This window comes from Oncorhynchus nerka, linkage group LG12, assembly GCF_034236695.1.
Source record: "Oncorhynchus nerka isolate Pitt River linkage group LG12, Oner_Uvic_2.0, whole genome shotgun sequence".
In the NCBI taxonomy this organism is placed as follows: domain Eukaryota; kingdom Metazoa; phylum Chordata; class Actinopteri; order Salmoniformes; family Salmonidae; genus Oncorhynchus; species Oncorhynchus nerka.
Window position 1 is genome coordinate 17,593,189 of NC_088407.1, and position 21,555 is coordinate 17,614,743.

The 21,555-nt window shown below is 42.4% G+C and overlaps 1 protein-coding gene across 1 annotated transcript; it reads left to right on the plus strand.

Annotated features, from left to right (window-relative positions):
- The first annotated feature begins 4,946 nt into the window (after positions 1-4,946).
- LOC115137886 (galactose-3-O-sulfotransferase 2-like) lies at positions 4,947-19,795 on the plus strand. The gene is made up of 6 exons (XM_029674168.2): positions 4,947-5,066; positions 6,684-6,803; positions 8,104-8,254; positions 8,369-8,515; positions 12,201-12,321; positions 13,064-19,795. Exons 1-6 carry the CDS (start codon positions 5,044-5,046, stop codon positions 14,020-14,022), a joined length of 1,521 nt encoding a protein of 506 aa, XP_029530028.1. The 5' UTR covers positions 4,947-5,043; the 3' UTR covers positions 14,023-19,795.
- The last annotated feature ends 1,760 nt before the right edge of the window (positions 19,796-21,555 follow it).

Sequence of the window (21,555 nt, forward strand, 5' to 3'; positions counted from 1 at the left end):
TGTCTCATTAAGATGATTAAAATGTTTTCATTGAATGCAAAGGAAGCCAGTGAGCTTTTGGCCTCCCTTGAAATATTTTGTTATAAAATAATAGCCAATCAGCGTTGAGCTAAACTGAGTGAACTCGACTGTGAATGGTCCTGACGCACCAAGGGAATTGACAGAAACAACATGAATTGTTGCATCTTGTTGTCCTCCGGTGGCTAGCTAGCTAAAATCGTCCCTTTCCTAAATAAGCCATGGATGGCGATAGGGATTTGGACTTGAGGTTTTACTTAATTATCCATAGCGGGCAATGATTACAATGGCGATTCTGATCCAACCATTAATTCATACATTGGGCCCTTGGACTGAGAGGATGGAAGTTCTATATGTAGCTAGATGTAGAAGGCTATTGTTAACTAGCTAACGTTGCCATGAAAATAAGTTAGGTTAGCAAGCAAGCATTTTAGCCAAGTAACCTAGCACAACAAAAACTAAAAGTGTGTTAGAGTGATAGTCATAGAGCGTTTTGTCAACATGAAAGAGGATGACATTTGCGTTTCTCTACAAGTAAGGTGGGTCAACATGTTTTTCCTACTTGCACAAACACACACACAGCCACACACAGGTTATAGACCAAACAATGCAATTATCAGAACACATAAGTTGTAATACTGCTTTTTTTATGGCTTGGCCTCCACAGTGATTTTACCCACGCACCTCTATTGGTTATTAGTGGGCCTGTCTAACTATACTGAACGAAAATATAAACACAACATGTAAAGTGTTGGTCCCATGTTTCATGAGCTGAAATAAAAAGATCCCGCAATTATCCACACGCACAAAAAGCTTACTTCTCTCAAATTTTGTCCACAAATTTGTTTACATCCATGTTAGTGAGCATTTCTCCTTTGCCAAGATAATCCATCCACCTGACAGGTGTGGCATATCAAGAAGCTGATTAAACAGCATGATCATTACACAAGTGCACCTTGTGTTGAGGATAAGTACTGTAAATAATTGCGCCGGAGGGGAGGGCTGCCGTTTTACGGCCTCCTAACCAACTGTGTTATTTTTATTATTTTTTTCCACATTGTTTGTAACTCATTTTGTACAAAATGTTGCTGCTACCGTCGATTTATGACCGGGGAGAGCTTCTGGACATCAGAACAGTGATTACGCCAAGGACATACTGCTTTGCCGAGACATGGCCCAAATCCCCATCATCAGCGTGAAGAAAAGACCGAGAAGAAGAAGGAGGAGGGTGGGGTGCCTTGTAAGAATTTGTGGACGAGTAGGTAAGCCACCACTAACCTCTGTATTACGAGCCAACGTGAAATCATTGGAAAACAAACTGGACGATCTACGATTAAGACTATACTACCAACGGGACATTAAAAACTGTAATATCTTATGTTTCACTGAGACTTGGCTGAAAGATGACATGGATAATATAGAGCTGGCTGGTTTCTCCGTGTTTCAGCAGGACAGAGCAACTACATCTGGTAAAGCGAGGTGGGGGGGGGGGGGGGTGTGCCTATTTGTCAATAACTGCTGGTGCGCGATGTCTGATATAAAATAAGTCTTGAGGTATTGCGTGCCTGAGATAGAATACCTCATGATAAGCTGTAGATCACACTATCTACGAAGAGAGCTCTTGTCTATATTATTCGCAGCTGTCTATTTACCACCACAAATCGATTCTGGCACAAAGACCGCACTCAATGAGCTGATTAAGGCCAGAAGCAAACAAGAAAATGTTCATCCAGAAGCGGCGCTCCTAGTGGCCGGGGACTTTAATAGAGGTAAACTTAAATCCGTTATACTGAATTTCTACCATGATGTCACATGTGCAACCAGAGGGAAAAACTCTAGACCACCTTTACTCCACACACAGAGAAGCATGCAAAGCTTTCCCTCGCCCTCCATTTGGCAAATATGACCATAATTATATCTTCCTGATTCCTGCTTACAAGCAAAAAATAAAGCAGGAAGTACCAGTGACTCGCTCTATGTGGCAGGGCTTGAAAACTAATACGGACTACAAAGGGAAACCCAGTTACGAGCTGCCCAGTGACATGAGCCCACCAGATGAGCTAAATGCCTTTTATTGCTCGCTTCGAGGCAAGCAACTCTGAAGCATGCATGAGAGCACCAGCTGTTCCAGAAGATTGTGTGATCTCTCTCTCCTTAGCCGATGTGAGCAAGACCTTTAAACAGGTCAACATTCACAAAGCCGCAGAGCCAGACGCATTACCAGGACATGTACTCAAAGCATGCGCAGACCAAATGGAAAAAGTCTTCACTGACATTTTCAAACTCTCCCTGGCCAAGTCTGTAATACCTACATGTTTCAAACAGACCACCATAGTCCCTGTGGCCAAGAAAATGAAGGTAACCTGCCTAAATGATTACTGCCCTGTAGCACTCTCGTCGGTAGCCATGAAGTGCTTTGAAAGGCTGGTCATGGCTCACATCAACACCATCATGCCAGAAACGCTAGACCCACTCCAATTTGCATACCGCCCCAACAGATCCACAGATGACTCAATCGCATGCCACACTGCCCTTTCCCACCTGGACAAAAGGAACACCTATGTGAGAATGCTGTTCATTGACTACAGCTCAGCGTTCAACATCATAGTGCCCACAAAGCTCATCACTAAGCTAAGGACCCTGGGACTAAACACCTCCCTCTGCAACTGGATCCTGGACTTCCTGACGGGCCGCCCCCAGATGGTAAGGTAGGCAACAACACATCTGCCACGCTGATCCTCAACACTGGGATCCCCAGGGGTGCATGCTTAGTCCCCTCTTAGTACTCTCTGTTCACCCACGACTGTGTGGCCAAGCAAAACATCAACACCATCATTAAGTTTTCTGACGACACAACAGTGGTAGGCCTGATCACCGACAACGATGAGACAGCCTATAGGGAGGTGGTCAGAGAACTGGCAGTGTGTTGCCAGGCCAACAACCTCTCTTTCAATGTGAGCAAGACAAAGGAGCTGATTGTGGACTATAGGTAAAGGAGGGTCGAACAGGCCCCCATTAACATCGACGGTGCTGAAGTGGAGCAGGTCGAGAGTTTCAAGTTCCCTGGTGTCTGCATCACCAACAAACTATCATGGTCCAAACACACCAAGACAGTTGTGAAGAGGGCACGACAATACCTTTTCCCCTTCAGGAGACTGAAAATATTGGGCATGGGTCCCCAGATCCTCAAACAGTTCTACAGCTGCACCATCGAGAGCATCCTGGCCGGATGCATCACCGCCTGGTATAAGACGCTACAGAGGGTAGTACGTACGGCACTGTATATCACAGCGGCCAAGCTTCCTGATATCCCAGGACCTATATAGTAGGCGGTGTCAGAGGAAGGCCTGAAAAATTGTCCTCGACTCCAGTCACCCAAGTCATAGACTGTTCTCTCTGCTATCGCGGGGTAAGCGGTACCGGAGCGCCAAGTCTAGAATCATAAGGCTCCTTAACAGCTTCTACCCCCAAGCCATAAGACTGCTGAACAACTAAGGAAATGGCCACCCGGACTATTTACATTGACAACCCTGCTACTACTCGTTGTTAATTATCTATGCAAATTACCTCGACTAACCTGTACCCCTGCACATTGACTCGGTACCGGTATAGGCTCGTTATTGTTACGTAAAATATTGCGTTACTTTTTGATTGATTTTTTTTTTTTTACTTTAGTTAATTTAGTAAATATTTTATTAACTCTATTTCTTGAACTGCATTATTAGTTAAGGGCTTGTAAGAAAGCATTTCACGGTAATGTCTACATCTGTTGTATTCGGGGGCATGTGACAAATACAATTTGATTTGAATTAAAGGCCACTCTAAAATGTGCAGTTTTGTCAATCAACACAATGCCACGATGTCTTATGTGTTGAGGTAGCGTGCAATTGGCATGCTGACTGCAGGAATGTCCACCATAGCTGTTGACAAAGAATGTAATGTTCATTTCTTTACCATAAGCAGCCTCCAACGTGGTTTTAGAGATTTTGGCAGTATGACCATCTGGTCTCACAACCCATAGACCACGTGTAACCACACCAGACCAGAACCTCTTCACCTACGGGATCGTCTGAGACCAGCCATGAAATTGAGGAGTATTTCCATCTGTAAATATATATTTTTTAAATAAAGTCCCCAAAAAATTATTCTGATTGGCTGATCCTGGCTCCCCAGTGGGTGGGCCTATGCCCTCCCAGGCCCACCCCTGCCCAGTCATGTGAAATCCATAGATTCGGGCCAAATGAATGTATTTCAATTGACTGATTTCCTTATATGAACTGGAATACGTAAAATTGTTGCATGTTGCGTTTATATTTTAGTTCAGTATAGTTTTTTTGCTGCTCAAAATGATAATTATTGGGCTATTAATGGGATTCAAGGAATAAAATGGCCAGTGTAAGGGACTCAAGGAAAAAAATGGGCCATTGTGTTAGAAATTCCAGAGCCGATGTCTGATCCCAGTCTGCCCCTGCTGCTATAGGATACCCCTCAGGACTCTGCTCTGCACCTCAGTTCGTTCTGTCATGCGCCATCCGAGCAAACTAACCGACGGCTAGATCCATGACGTCAGAGCTCAACCAACTCACAGTGCAGTGGGCACAGCAATCTCTCTCTCTCTGTGTGTGTTACTCCCCCGCCTCTCATCACACACACATAACGCATACCAAACTCTCTCCCCGTCCAAACATGTTTTATCCTGGAGCCCTGAAGGAGCAGCCAACCACGACAGAAGGGCGCAAAATAAAAGCGAATTAAGCTTGACAATCAGCACTTTGAGGGCGGCGGTGACATGTACCCCCAATACGGTACACTACAGTCGTAAAGCAAAAACCTCTGGTATTTTCTACAGGCGACAATAATACCCGTTCTACTATATCTCTCGATGGCTTGATTATTTTGAAGCCTATCCTCGGTGGTTTTCGGTCAAGGCACCGCCAGGGCTCAAGCCTTCGAGATGCACGGTGGCTGCTGCTGCCGCCAACCACTGCACCACAACACGGACACCGCCACGGGCCCAGTTCTATCATGGTTTTCAAACGGAGAGCGAGGTAAGAACAACGATGTAATGTTCGGTCGGGACCGGGGGCATGAATTGGCGGCGGGAGCACAACGGAGGTTGAGAGCGATAGATAGGGCTCTGAAATGATGATTGAAACTGAAGCTGAGATTGATAAAGTGACCGCAGCCGTGGTCCGTGCAGAAGGACCTGAAAGGAGAGAAGCCTTTGCCTTACCAAACAAAGGCCCCCCTTTCGTTCGTGCGAGAATGTGTCTTGCCTATACCCTTCATTGCGTTATATAATGTATGTTGGCGTCTCGAAATATAGCCTAACTTCGCCTCGCCATTGGCTGCCTTGCTTGTAGTAAGTAGAATCAGCATGCTTGCTCAAATCCGTGCTTTGGAAGACACTGCTTATGATTCGGCTATGTTGTAGGCTATCAAGCAAGATGCATTTTCAATAAACGCTACACTGTTCTTGTGTAATTGCTAGCTTCATCTTTCAGCCCGGAAATCTTTGTTCTTGATTGAACATCTGGGCACATTTAAGTATACCCCCCCCCCCATCTCCAGTTTTATAATTATTTTATTATAGTAATAAATCCGTGTATTGTAGCACTTATCGAAGCGTGGGTGGTTATACACTGTGACACATTACAGTGGGACAGTTGGTGAAAACGGTAACAGGCTATGTAACAGTACAATGCATTCTATTGTTCTGGCATTTGTTTTAGTTCTTCATGCAAAACGTCCAGTGGTGAACAGTGAGGCTTTGCACAGTACATTGATTTAATTACAGTACCACTAAACCAGGGATGGGCGTTAGTTTATTTCGGGCATTTGTACACATTTTGCCATGGGGCCTTGAAACTGTTGCCGTTTTACAGCAAATTTCCTGCAATTCTACACGTCTTTCCATAGGGTGGAGAGAAATGTTTGCAGGTTTTAATGAGTTAAACAGAAAATCAATTTGGGTCGATAATTCGACCATGATTACTTAGTTTATATAGTTGGCCTCGAGACTAATTCACCAATCTAAAAATTGTTAGCTGACGTGGGCTAATTGAGTGACTATCAGTGACCGACATAAGAGAGAGAGAAAAAAAATCGAAATTGCACCTTGTGTAGTCAGTCTAATGTTCTAACTTGCAACAGTAAATTGAGCCCAACTGAGTTCACCCCCCTAAATGTTTTTGTTGTCTACTTTCACGATTTTGCAAGCGTTGTAGCGCTGATAAGTTGTCATTCACTGCTTTGTTTATAGTACAGTACACTGAGTATGAACAACATCAGACTCCGTGTACTGTACTAGCTGAATGATACATACGGGTGCTTCTCGCTGGTCATCACAACCCTGAAGTCATATTTGTTTGGTGAGCCATACAACTCTGCCTCTCTCCCCATATCTCTCTCCCAGCGCTCACACTCCCTCTTTCTGTTCTCCATATTTATTTGTCCATTCTGTCTCCCCCTCCGCCCTCTCCCCTCCTTATATTAGCTTGGTATGTTATATCATATTTGATTGATGACCCTTTGTAAATCTCTCCCTCCCAGCCTCTGTCTCTCTCTCTGTCCAGAAGGATGTGACTGGGGCCCATGTGGATCTGGACCCTTAAATATTATTATTGTTGTTATATTATTATTTATTTTTCTCTCTCTCTGTCCAGGAGGATGCGTCTTGGGCTGGGGTGCTATCGGGTGGGGCCCACGTGGCTCTGGAAGGCCCTGCTGGTGTTCGTGGCCATTGCCTTCGCAGGACAGCTCCTGGGAGTCATCTACAACAAAAGGTCAGAGGTCATCTAGCTTTTAGCCTGGTCACCTAGCCTGGCCACTCAGCACCTAGCCTGGTCAGCTAGCCTGGTCCCAGATCAGTTTGTGCTGTCTTGCCAACTTCTATGGCTGCAACCACCCTGCAGCTTTTGTTGTTGTTCTACTTCATCATCATCAATCAAATCAAATGTACTCATAAAACCATTTTTGCATCAGCCAATGTCACAAAGTGCTATACAGAAACCCAGCAAGCAATGCAGATGTAGAATCGTGGTGGCTAGGAAAAACTCCCTAGAAAGGCAGGAACCTAGGAAGAAACCTAGAGAGGAACCAGGCTCTGAGGGGTGGCCAGTCCTCTTCTGGCTGTGCCGGGTGGAGATTATAACAGAACGTGGCCAAGATGTTCAAACATTCATAGATGACTAGCAGGGTCAAATAATAATAATCACCGTGGTTGTAGAGGGTGCAACAGGTCAGCACCTCAGGAGTAAATGTCAGTTGGCTTTTCATAGCCGAGCATTCATCTTCTTCTTCTTCTGTTATTACTCTGTGTTATGTTTCTATTTCATTCTGCTCTTTAATAGATAATAGATTAGAAAAGACTAAAATGGAGCTGTCTCTTCTGTAACTGCCTAAAGGTAGCCCATCCTCCTATAGCTCCTCCCATCAGCCTCCACTGTTTTTTTTTTTTCATAAAAAAAAAATGTAACTAGGCAAGTCAGTTTAGAACAAATTCTTATTTACAATAACGGCCTATGCCGGACGGTGCTGGGCCAATTGTGCGCCGCCCTATGGGACTCCCAATCATGGCCGGTTGTGATACAGCCAGGAATCGAACCAGGGTCTGTAGTGACGTCTCTAGCACTGAGATGCAGTGCCTTAGACCACTGCGCCACTCGGGAGCCCTATGGTGGGTGCATAGACAGATAACAGGACAGATGAGGCAGAACAGAAGACAGCAGGACTGGTTTGACTGGATCTCTAGGCTGGCATGCTCTTGGTAAGACTTAGGTGTATTGCCTGGGGCTGCATATGTTGACTGTGGTTGATTTATATTATATGACTTAAATGTAAATTAAATGACTTAAATGTAAATTTCATTCACCATTTGGTTCACAGCCCATATGGGTAGACAAGACACTCTTCAACGAATATTTGTGCACAAAACAACATTACAAAACAGCTTATTAGGATACATGCTTTAGCCAAATGGGCCTTGGGTTGGGCAGGTTTCATTGTATATTGCCAAAGCAGCAATACACCTTTTTCTTTTATCTCTCTCTGTCCCTGTCTCTCTCTGTCCCTGTCTCCCAATAGCCTCCAGCAGGACAGGTCGTGGTGGTTGTTCTCATCCGATGGCCAGGGCCCGTCTCTGGGCTTCTGTCGGCCCCGCAGCCACGTCATGTTCCTGAAAACCCACAAGACAGCCAGCAGCACCGTCCTCAACATTCTCTACCGATACGGAGAGGTACAGACTCCATCTCCACATTCAAGGGAAACATTTTCGTGTTAAAAAAAAGAACAAAGCTGTGCAAAAATACTGTAAACCTCATAATAATCAATTGGATTCTTCTTCATCTAGGAGAAGGACCTGCGCTTCGCCCTGCCTCTGGGGTATCAGTTCGGCTACCCCCTCCCTTTCAACGCCCACAGGGTCAAAGGTTACAGAGGGCCCCGTGTGGCAGAATTCAGCATCATGGGAAACCACATGCGCTTCAACAAACCAGAGGTACTGCATAGGTACTTCAGGGGCGTATTCATTACGTCAATTCCGTTGCAAAACGTTTCTTAAACGGAACAAAACAGGGAGGGACCTACCTGAATTTGTCCAATAGAAACTCTTGTTTTGCACTGTTTACTTCCATTTGGTTTTTAAACGGTTTCCGCAATGAATATGCCCCAGATACGCCCCAAAATTATATAAGTAGAACATTTTCCACATTTTATTTGAAGGTTGTTATTTTAAATTCTAGAAATACATGTTGGCATTTTATTTCTTGAGGAAATTAAATTAAGTAAAATCCAATGTTTTAGTATTGTCGTATGTTAGCAAAACACAGATTGTAATTTGCATCGAGGTGATCTCTTTTGTAGGTCTGTCAGCTCCCTAGTGTTTCGTTAACTACTCATGTCACTGTTGGAAAAGAAAGGACTGAATGTTTAAGTTGTATGTACTGTAGGTGAACGTTTCAACAGGAGTTAGCTACGTATTATAACGGAAGGAGCAGGGATACTGTCTGTGGGTGTGTGTATTACTATTGTTAGCAGGACAAACCAGAGCTAAAACGGGTTTGTTAGTTTGAGATGACAGTACATGCTGACATTCTGTGTGATCTGCAGTGGTGGAAAAAATACCCAAATGTCATACTGGAGTAAAAGTATACATACCTTAATTTAAAGTTACCCAGTAAAATATTACTTAAGTAAAAGTATAGATACAGTTGAAGTCGGAAGTTTACATACACCTTAGCCAAATACATTTGAACTCAGTTTTTCACAATTCTTGACATTTAATCCTAGTAAAAATTCCCTGTCTTAGGTCAGCTAGGATCACCACTTTATTTTAAGAATGTGAAATGTCAGAATAATAGTAGAGAGAATAATTTCTTTCAGCTTTTATTTCTTTCATCACATTCCCAGTGTGTCAGAAGTTTGCATACACTCAATTAGTATTTGGTAGCATTGCCTTAAACAATTTAAACTTGGGTCAATCATTTCAGGTAGCCTTCCACAAGCTTCCCACAATAAGTTGGGGGAATTTTGGCCCATTCCTCCTGACAGAGCTGGTGTAACGGAGTCAGGTTTGTAGGCCTCCTTGTTCACACGCGCTTTTTCAGTTCTGCCCACACATTTTCTATGGGATTGAGGTCAGGGCTTTGTGATGGCCACTCCAATACTTTGACTTTGTTGTCCTTAAGCCATTTTGCCACAACTTTGGAAGTATGCTCGGTGTCATTGTCCATTTGGAAGACCCATTTGTGACCAAGCTTTAACTTCCTGACTGATGTCTTGAGATGTTGCTTCATTCCTCATGATGCCATCTATTTTGTGAAGTGCACCAGTCCCTCCTTCAGCAAAGCACCCCCACAATATGATGCTGCCACCCCTGTGCTTCATGGTTGGGATGGTGTTCTTCAGCTTGCAAGCCTGCCCCTTTTTCCTCCAAACATAACGATGGTCATTATGGCCAAACAGTTCTATTTTTGTTTCATCAGACCAGAGGACATTTCTCCAGAAGGTACGATCTTTGTCCCCATGTGCAGTTGCAAACCGTAGTCTGGCTTTTTTTATGGCGGTTTTGGAGCAGTGGCTTCTTCCTTGCTGAGCGGCCTTTCAGGTTATGTCGATATAGGACTCGTTTTACTGTGGATATAGATACTTTTATACTTGTTTCCTCCAGCAGCTTCACAAGGTTCTTTGCTGCTGTTCTGGGATTGATTTGCACTTTTCGCACCAAAGTACGTACAACCTCTAGGAGACAGACCGCGTCTCCTTCCTGAGCTGTATTACGGCTGCATGGTTCCATGGTGATTATACTTGCGTACTATTGTTTGTATAAATTAATGTGGTACCTTCAGGCATTTGAATGAAAAAGGAGACCGCACACTGCTCTTGATAGTATCACTGATCTTTAGTAAGCTTACGTATCGTCCTCACGGCCTTCGTCAGAGCTTTTGTGAATTTTTTTAATTAGCACCCTTATGTAGACCTAGCCCCAGGTCTACAATTTTCTTCTGAGTTCTTGATTGATTTGTTTTGATTTTCCCATCATGTCAAGCAAAGAGGCACTGAGTTTGAAGGTAGGCCTTGAAATACATCTACAGGTACACCTCCAATTGACTCAAATAATGTCAATTAGCCTATCAGAAGCTTCTAAAGCCATGACATAATTTTCTGGAATTTTCCAAGCTGTTTAAAGGCACAGTCAACTTAGTGTATGTAAACTTCTGACCCACTGGCATTGTGATACAGTGAAATAATCTGTCTAAACAATTGTTGGAAAAATGACTTGTGTCATGCACACAGTAGATGTCCTAACCAACTTGCCAAAACTATAGTTTGTTAACAATACATTTGTGGAGTGATTGAAAAAGGAGTTTTTGACTCCAACCTAAGTGTATGTAAACTTCCGACTTCAACTGTACCTTAATAGAAAGTTACTCAAGCAAAATAGAGAGTTACCCAGTAAAATACTACTTGAGTAAAAGTCTAAAAGTATTTGGTTCTAAATATACCTAAGTATCAAAAGTCAATGTAATTGATTAAATATACGTCAGAATCCAAAGTTAAAGTAAAAGTTCAAATTCCTTATATTAAGCAAAGCAGACAACACCATTTTCTTGTTTTGTAAATATATACGGATGGCCAGGTGCACACTCCAACACTGAGACATAATTTGCAAATGATGCATTTGTGTTTAGTGAGTCTGCCAGATCAGAGGCAGTAGGGATGACCAGGGATGTTCTCTGTTTAGTGAGTCCGCCAGATCAGAGGCAGTAGGGATGACCAGGGATGTTCTCTGTTTAGTGAGTCTGCCAGATCAGAGGCAGTAGGGATGACCAGGGATGTTCTCTGTTTAGTGAATCTGCCAGATCAGAGGCAGTAGGGATGACCAGGGATGTTCTCTGTTTAGTGAGTCCGCCAGATCAGAGGCAGTAGGGATGACCAGGGATGTTCTCTGTTTAGTGAGTCTGCCAGATCAGAGGCAGTAGGGATGACCAGGGATGTTCTCTGTTTAGTGAGTCTCCCAGATCAGAGGCAGTAGGGATGACCAGGGATGTTCTCTGTTTAGTGAGTCCTCCAGATCAGAGGCAGTAGGGATGACCAGGGATGTTCTCTGTTTAGTGAGTCCGCCAGATCAGAGGCAGTAGGGATGACCAGGGATGTTCTCTGTTTAGTGAGTCTGCCAGATCAGAGGCAGTAGGGATGACCAGGGATGTTCTCTGTTTAGTGAGTCCGCCAGATCAGAGGCAGTAGGGATGACCAGGGATGTTCTCTGTTTAGTGAGTATGCCAGATCCGAGGCAGTAGGGATGACCAGGGATGTTCTCTGTTTAGTGAGTCTGCCAGATCATTGACAGTAGGGATGACCAGGGATGTTCTCTTGATAAGTGTGTGAATTTGAATATTTTCCTGTCCTGCTAAGCATTCAAAATGTAACGAGTACTTTTGGGTGTCAAGGAAAATGTCATGATTTCATGACAATAACATCCTATTTAACAGTTTGACTATGGCATTCATTTACATTTACATTACATTTAAGTCATTTAGCAGACGCTCTTATCCAGAGCGACTTACAAATTGGTGCGTTCACCTTATGACATCCAGGCATTCGTCACTCATTTTCTTTCTCCATGACCTTTGACCCCTCTAACCTCTCACTTCTGACCTCTCTTCTTCTGCGGTCTACTCCAGGTAGAGAAGGTGATGCCAGCCGACACCTTCTATTTCTCCATCCTTCGTGACCCTGTAGCGCTCACTGAGTCGTCCTACGCCTACTACAAAGCCGTTGCCCCTGCCTTCAGGAAAGCCAAAGGTACATCATAGTGACACCACTCCGGAGGCCTATGCACTAAAGACCCGGGTTCGATCCCAGGCTGTGTCGCAACCGTCTGCGACCGGGAGACCCATGAGACGGTGCACAATTTGGCCCAGCGTCGTCCGGGTTAGGGGAGGGTTTGTCCTTGTCTCATCGCGCTCTAGAAACTCCTTGTGGCACGCTGACTTCGGTGTTTCCGCCGACACATTGGTGTGGTGTGTGAAGAAGTAGTGTGGCGCTCACTACATGAGCCTACATGAGGAAAGGTCCCTCTTCCCAACTCAGGACAGGAGAGCTGGGAGTGCAGGGTCTTTTTTCGGAGGACGCATGGCTCTCGACCTTCGCCTCTCCCGAGTCCCATCGCTGCAACTCCCGTATGGACAAGACTGCTAATTGGATGTAATGAAATTGAGGAGCAGCATACAACAATTTTTTGAACTACCTAGTCAGTCAGGGTCTGGGTCAATTCTATTACAATTCCAGTCAATTCAGAATTTTAACCAATTTCCAATTCCACATTTTCCTCATTGAAAATCATTTACTTCCTGAATTGACTGGAATTGATCCCAATGCTAGTATTGTCCAAAATAACATTGAAATATGTAATTGTATAGACTCCCCCCCCCACCCCCCACACCCTCCCATCACCAATGTATATAGAGTCTGGATGCTATCAAATGAATAGCCTCATTGAGGACATTTTAGGTTTTCTAATCTTAATCTAATCTTAATCTGACAGGCCTGGGAGACTTCGCCGACAACCCCCAGAAGTACTACGACCCCCGTCTCCGTAACAACCACTACGCTCGCAACCTGCTGTGGTTCGACTTCGGCCTGGACCACAACGCCAACTTCTCCACCACACTGACGCAACGAGGTGAAGTGGCCATTCGACGTGCCTTCAAACTCATCCTGGTCTCGGAGCACTTCGACGAATCCATGGTACTGCTCCGCCACGCCCTCTGTTGGCCTCTGGACGCTGTCGTCTCCTTTAGCCTGAACGCCCGGCAGCAAAAGTCCAATGGAGGCAGCTCCTGGGTGGATAAAGCGGCCGCTGCCCAGCCCCCCGCCATGGCTCTCACAGACAACCAACGGCAGAAGCTCCGGGAGTGGAACTCCCTGGACTGGCACCTCTATCAGGCATTCAACCGCTCCTTCTGGGATGAAGTGGATCGCTTTGGGAGAGCCAGAATGGACCAAGAGGTCGTTCTACTCCGGACCCGCCGGAAGTTGCTGGCTAAAGCTTGTCTGAGGGAAGGCGGGAGGCCGGTAGAGGCAAGCCGCATCCGGGACAAGAACATCAGGCCCTTCCAGAGCGGTTTGGTGAAGATCCTAGGATATGAGCTCCAGCCTGGGCTGGACAACGCTACCCGTCAGGCCTGTCTGAGGATGATCAGGCCGGAGATCCAGTATAAAGACCTGCTGGATGCCAGGCAGTTCCCCAGGGCAGCTCCCCAGCCTGCCCAGGCTCCGCCCCCAGCTATCCCTGCTGGGGGAGCCTACATGAGGAAAGGTCCCTCTTCCCAACTCAGGACAGGAGAGCTGGGAGTGGAGGGGGAAAGGAGGATGGGGGAGGAGGAGAGGGACTGGGATGGGAGTCGGTTATCACGTAGTAGTAATAATAATAATAATAATAATAACAACCAAACATTGGTACGAGATAGAGGTGGAAGAGAGGGGAAAAGGAACATAAGATAGTTTTCCATCCAGAATTAATTCCAGGTGGGGAGTGGATAAGACTAAACCCCGACTGAGCCTGTGTACTCGTACTCCAGCACTTGTTGAGTATTTCTATTACTCAAGTACTCCGAAAGACCCATTCTCCCTCCAACCCTGCTGTACCTCCACTTTATTGTACATCCCCGTTTTTTTGGCACATCTTATGACTCCTTTTATGAATGGTTATGACTCCCTTATGTTCATATTGACTTTGTAAGGGTGCGATTTATGGCACATGAGCTCCTCTAAAGATAACAAAAGTCAAAAAATGTTTTTTTTTTCTGGGAGGGGTATTAATAATTTGACCTAGACACGCACAGACAGCAAGACGCATCCATCTTACCGCTCAGTATGTGTTGCCCATATATCTGATGCTGTCGGGACCAAACAAGTATGACAGAGGGGCTGCGTTTCGCACGCTCCGATCCTTTCTCTGGTGAGATACAAGTAACTGCCAAAATAAAGGAAACACCAACATCAAGTGTCTTAATAGGGCGTTGGGTCACAACAGCTTCAATGCTCATGCCGCTGTGGCATCGATTCTGGAACTCTAAGTGTCTGGAACTCTATTGGAGCGATGTGACACAATTCTTCCATGACAAATTCCATAATTTGGTGTTTTGATGATGGCGGTGGAAAATGCTGTCTCAGGCACCACTCCAGAATCTCCCATAAGTGTTCAATTGGGTTGAGATGTGGTGACACACACACACATCCTTCAAACCCCTTATGCTAATTTCAGACGCTTCTTTCAAAGTCACTGAGATCTCTTCTAGTCATGGTAGCCAAAATAATGGGCAACTGGGCATTTTTGTACATGACACTAAGCATGATGAGCTTAATTAACTCAGGAACCACACCTGTGTGGAACCACCTGCTTACAATATACTTTGTATCTCTTATTTACTCAAGTGTTTCCTTTATTTTGGCAGTTACATATAGATTCATTCTGCCAATTGAAGGAAAATGACTTATTTTTGTATAAAGAATAATAATATTGTTCACATTTTTGGGGAAACATGGCTTCCCTTGGCATCCAAGAATACACCCACTGTAGAAGGCCTAATGCAAATCACCAAATGTCATTACACTGATGGCGTCTATAGCAGATGTCTCTTTCTATTCATTAAATGGCGCGTGCACAGTGCACTGTTTGGATGCTGTAATTATTTTGGAGTGGAGGAACCGCAGGTAGCCGACTTTTTGAAGTGATATGTTTTACAATCAGATGACTACTTCATGACTGGTTGTGCTCATGCCACATTAAAATGTAATACATTTTTACAGTTAAATTATAATAATATCTTTACGATTAGGCCAATAAACTGTTTCCTAGTAGACGCTCCCCTGAATGTCACAGTATAGTTCGCTCTCCGGACTTTATGAACACTGGACGTGAAATGGAATTGCATCGCATTCAGTGGGCCAACTGTCATTCAAAAAGTTTACTTCTCTGCTTGAGATTCGGCAGTCCAACTTCTCTTGCACGATCAAAATGTCAGCATTTTTTTTGTTTTTAGAAAAAAAGCTTGGCTGTTACCTTTTTCTTGAATGCTAATGTTAAAACAGCAAAACAGGCAGCCAGCCATAGCTACTGTAAATGCTGGGGTAGGGATGATGTGAGTTGCATGTTCTGACTGAGGATCGGAATGGAATTCCTCCCTCTGAACGCAGTGTGCCTGGCATAGAAAAAGTAGTTCGCATGAAGCAGTGGAGGCTGGTGTGAGGAGGACAGCTCATAATGGCTGGAATGCAATGAAAGGAACGGCAACAATCACATGGTTTCCATGTGTTTGATAGCATTCTATTCATGCCATTCCAATGAGCCTGTCCTATAATTTAAAGTGACACTAGCCTCCACTGATACAAAGCCAGCATTGAAGAGCAGTGAATCTCACAATAGGCCTTACTGTGATGTCTTCTAGAGAGATAGATGGAGAACATCTTAAAGGCCCAGTGCAGCTGTTTTTATATCAATGTCAAATCATTTCTGTCTACCAATTAAGTAATAGACTTCTATTAAAAAGGGCAAAAATAGTTTCTTTATGAAAAATTCTCAAGCTAGAATTTAGCTTGGACTGTCGGGACGGGGATTATAGCTGTTATTGGCAGATAGGATTTTAACTATTTGTTATTGTTATCTATTAAACAATTTCTCGCATGGTGATGTCACCATGGAAAGCCGTAACTCCCGCCTACAAGCCTGCTGATTAGAAGGGGGATGTGTAGATATTTTTATTTTTCAACCAGCAACTTTCAGGAAATAACACTGATAATAAAAAATGTAAAAAACTTCTACAGTGTTTCATCAGCGGTATCAATTATATAACAGAATGTTGACTGCACTGGGCCTTTAATGTTAACACATGGTACTTTGATAGGCACCGACATGTACTGTATCTGAACTGAAGCACTGTGGTTGAATGGATAGCAAGTCTGACTAACTTTTTTTTGTGTGCCTTTTCATACACTGTACATACCGTATGTAATATAGTACACACTATTTCCCTGGCTCAATGGTAAGTTTCAATGCGAGCTAGGATTCCACCCCCTCGCATAGATATTCACATGTGAAGCCTGAGTACATCTCATGCATACCTTACATACAAGAACACGTATGTACATCATATCTTACATAGTATATACATTTTAACACACACACACACACACTGTAGTCTGTCATGCTTGACAGCTTAAATGAATCATGGAAGCTCATTAAAATGCATTCTCACATGTCAGCCAGCCAGCGCAATTGGTGTCAGGTGATCATGGGGTGCATATATAAAGGTCCGCCATCTGGTGGTGTGGAGGTGTAATGCTATAATCCTGGTCCCAGATCTAGGTGTGCTGTATTAACCAACTCTTAGACCAGGCTATAGCAATGCCACTGAGTACCAGGATGTTATTATTGGTTGACGATCTTACTAGTGTAAGATCCACACATGATTTAATGTCTTTGGTGGAACGAGCTGTGATTTTTGGAGAGAATCTGTGACCAGGTCAGTTCAATTTTATTAAGCAATCTAGATTACATAATTTCTGGTGTGTCACAGCATCTTTGAACAGAACAGAATTTACCTGAAGCTTCTTTAAATAACAGGGACACACACACAGCTATCGTTTCCCTTTCCATTCACCACTCCAGGTGCAGTGTAATCTATTTCAAGTTTTATTTTTTTAATCATTTTGGCACATTTTTCAGATGTAAGTGGTATATTTTCTAAGCTCTATGTACAAAACTCTAAACTGATAACACGTGTAATGCCTCCTGTCTTATGTTCAGAACCTTTGATTGTGCATTCATTGAGGTTGCACACGTCTTTCACCCCTGGGTCATTCATGCCAAATCAAAGTTTTCCATAAAATACAACATTTAGTTAAGTCACCAATACATCAGGTAATGATAGGCTCACCATTTAGTCATTTTAACTAACATTAAATCCAATAGCAAAGAATACAAGATACACATTGTAAAAACTGTTATTTTTGAAGTGCTGTTAGAAAGAATAGTAGTCAAATCTAATTTTCCATACAGAATTTGACTATAGCTTGACATGCACAATTTTAGTTTCATTATCCTTATACAGTACTACAGTAGATACAGTACTACAGTACTGTGGTCAAATAATCAGATATAGTGGTATTGTAAACCAGTCTGCTACGGTAAAAACTTACCACGGTGTTGAATGCCATTTCTGCCCCATGGATAAATGTACAATATCACCTTTTCTACGTGATTTTCAACTGATACAGTATCACCTGTCTCTCTGCTTGAAATTCATTCATGTTTAATGTATCAATGTATACGGTATAATCCCAGGTATTTCAGCAGTGCATTGTACTCTACGCTATATAATGGTAGCACATAGGGAGTCGTTGTCCTATTGATGCACACTGGCTGATGGAGAATGATGATGCATTTACAGCCACATCCAGACATGATTTGAGATGGACAGTGTTCAGCAGTTATCAAGCTATACACGTTAGCTAGGCACTACATCATGTTGGTTCAGTAGTGAGCAGTTTCATTAACTAATAGTTCATTGTATTGTTTGCGATTGACAAAATCATATCAAAAGTAAAGTGAATATTGTGTTTTGAAAAGCAGATACTTATATTGAATATGCATCCGAATTGAAAGAGTGATTCGCTGGAGTGAACAAGTGAACAAGACACTGAATTTGTTTGGTGCTCAGTCAATGGAAAATGTGCTTAGAGTTTTGAAATATGAGCCATTTTGATGTTCTGTTTAGATTTCTGTGCTTAGAGTTGTGAAAATATACCACACTTGTGAAAATTGCACCGAAGGGATTGAAAAATTAACTTGAATGACTTGGTATTAGCATTGTGAAAGTGGCGTCTGTTAGTGTGTGACAAACAGTCAAGGAATTCATTGTCCATAAAACCTAGAACATTTATTACAGAATCACATTGACACACTAGCCTACTGCAGTTTTACAACTGTTAAATTAACCTTTTAAGGAAAAGATGTTACGCCGTTCTGTTATGAGGTGTGACGTTTTATCATTTTATTTAATCTCAGTACACTACACTCCGTTGGGTAACTGCCATTTTTTGTTGAGTTCAGGCAGTTTACTCAACAGCAATACAGTTGATTCATCCACAACTGAAATATCTTTTTACATTTATTTCAACGGTTAGACTTAACTAAAAATTGAATTTGTTGGTTACATCAACTGGTAACATCAACTGCTATGTCTTTCATTGTGTCTATGTTATGAACCATGGTTATGGTGGGCTTCTCAACTAAAAGCCCATTTCACTGTCTCCATGTTTGTCGTCTTGACTAAGACTCGGAGATGGTGTTTTTTGGTGGTGGTTTTAAGAGAAATAAAATGTTGAATGACAAAGATAAACGCTAATAAAACAGTTTTTCCACCCTTAAACTGTACATTTTGGGAACAGGGCTTTAAAAATGACTGTTTCTGTGTTTATCATTACTTTTTAAAATCTCTTGTATATATTGTATGTATTATTTTAAGGTAAATTTGACTTGACTGCACTGTTTTTGTTTTTTATTTTTACATTTAAGAGCTAATGGAAACACACATTGATACACAATTTAATTATGTTGATTATCCCATTTCTTTGAGACATAATTATTATAATATTAACAATATACAAAAACACACAATGTACTGTACGTGGCCCCAGTACATTTATGAATTATTTATTAATTAAAGCAATGGCAAGAATACAACCACACACACACTCACAAAGCAGTGACTGATATAGGCAAATGTATCTACTGACAATACTGTAAGAAATTGTCATTTTGTTCCTCCAAACTTGTTAATTTTTAAAGTGATGGGATTCACACTTCTTGAAAGCAGCCTGTAAGGCAACTCTACCCCCAAGACTGATGTTTAACCAGAGGTTGAGAGTCTCACAGGCTACTTTCAAGGCATCTCATTGCTATGCCCGTACAGAAAAACCACATGATTTCCCATGTGGAACATTTCACGTGTCTTCACATGTTGTCACGTGTTCTCACATTAACGGCTCATACGATCACACAAATTCATGTGGTTTTGGAACACTATATGTGAAATTCATGGGTGGTACTGTGATAATGCTACTTTTCTGTTGACCTCTCTACTATTGACTTGATACACTATTCTCACATGATGGGAACCATGTTACATATTGTATGTCTGTGAGAATGTATGGTACTGTACACTATTGAAATAAAGGGTTCTTGTCTCATGTATGTTGACTTGAAGAATACTCACCTGGAATCATGGGACATGTTTTCTCACTGCCATTAAAAAAATACAGAATAAGGTGTTGAAGCAACGATATGTAACTTAAATACATTGTCATTCCACCAAATAGAATGGATATCATTATGATTTAATTAATTTGTATGGGAAAACCAAGGAAATAGTAACTAGGGTAAATCGAGGGAATAGAACCTTTCTTTGATAGGCCTAACATTAACAAACAACCATAATGTACTGGTTTGGTAGGCCTGACATTAAAACCTGTTAGGGATGATGTGAATTTTCGCAGCTTTTTGTAAAAAATCGCGCAACATTTCAACGTCCTGCTACTCATGCCAGGAATATAGTATATGCATATGATAAGTATGTGTGTATAGAAAACACTCTGAAGTCTCTAAAACTGGTTAAATTGTGTCTGTGGCTATAACAGAACGTGTTTAGGAGTAAAAATCCCAGGGAAAACTGGTCACCAAAAACACAAAAAAAATATTCATCCGCCAGTCAATGTATTGTCTAAGGCGACAGAAAAAAAAGGTCCCCATTACAATGCCTACAGCTTCCACACGATGTCGCCAGTACTGGCATTGTATGGCTGCTTTATCCTTGGTTAGATGACGTATAGGCACTTCCTGTCTTGAGGCGCACCGCAGGATGTTATGAAAGTGTAAACATGGATGATGATTTCAAGACTTGCTGCTATCGAATACAGATCGCCCCGTGATCAATTTGATAGATTATTAACGTTTATTAATACCTAAAGTTGGTTTAGAAAAGTAGTTTGAAGTGATTTGTAAAAGTTTATAGGCAACTTTTGTAATTTTAAAAAGTGACGTTGCGTCTTGTAAAGCGGAATTTTCCTGGATCAGACCGGCCTTCAGAAAATGACATTTTGGGTATACAATGACGGATTTCATCAGGAAAAAGACCCAATTGTGATGTTTATGGGACATATAGGAGTGCCAACAGAGAAGCTCGTCAAAGGTAATGAACGTTTTATATTTTATTTCTGCGTTTTGTGTAGCGCCGGCTACCGCAAAATCTGTTGTTTAGGTGACGTTCTGGTATTTTGGGGGGTGCATGCTATCAGATAATAGCTTCTCATGCTTTCACCGAAAAGCATTTTACAAATCTGACTTGGTGGCTAGATTCACAACGAGTGTAGCTTTAATTCAGTACCTTGCATGTGTGTTTTAATGAAAGTTTGAGTTTTATCAAAAACTATAGGTGGCGCTCTGAAATTTCCGCTGATTGATGTTCCTGCACTGGGACTACATTCTGCATCATCCCTAAGAGGTTTTAACAAACAACCATAATGTACAGGTTTGATAGGCCTAACATTAACAAACAACCATAATGTACTGGTTTGATAGGCCTAACATTAACAAACAACCATAATGTACAGGTTTGATAGGCCTAACATTAACAAACAACCATAATGTACTGGTTTGATAGGCCTAACATTAATAACAAACAACCATAATGTACTGGTTTGATAGGCCTAACATTAACAAACAACCATAATGTACAGGTTTGATAGGCCTAACATTAACAAACAACCATAATGTACAGGTTTGATAGGCCTAACATTAACAAACAACCATAATGTACAGGTTTGATAGGCCTAACATTAACAAACAACCATAATGTACTGGTTTGATAGGCCTAACATTAGCAAACAACCATAATGTACAGGTTTGATAGGCCTAACATTAACAAACAACCATAATGTACAGGTTTGATAGGCCTAACATTAACAAACAACCATAAT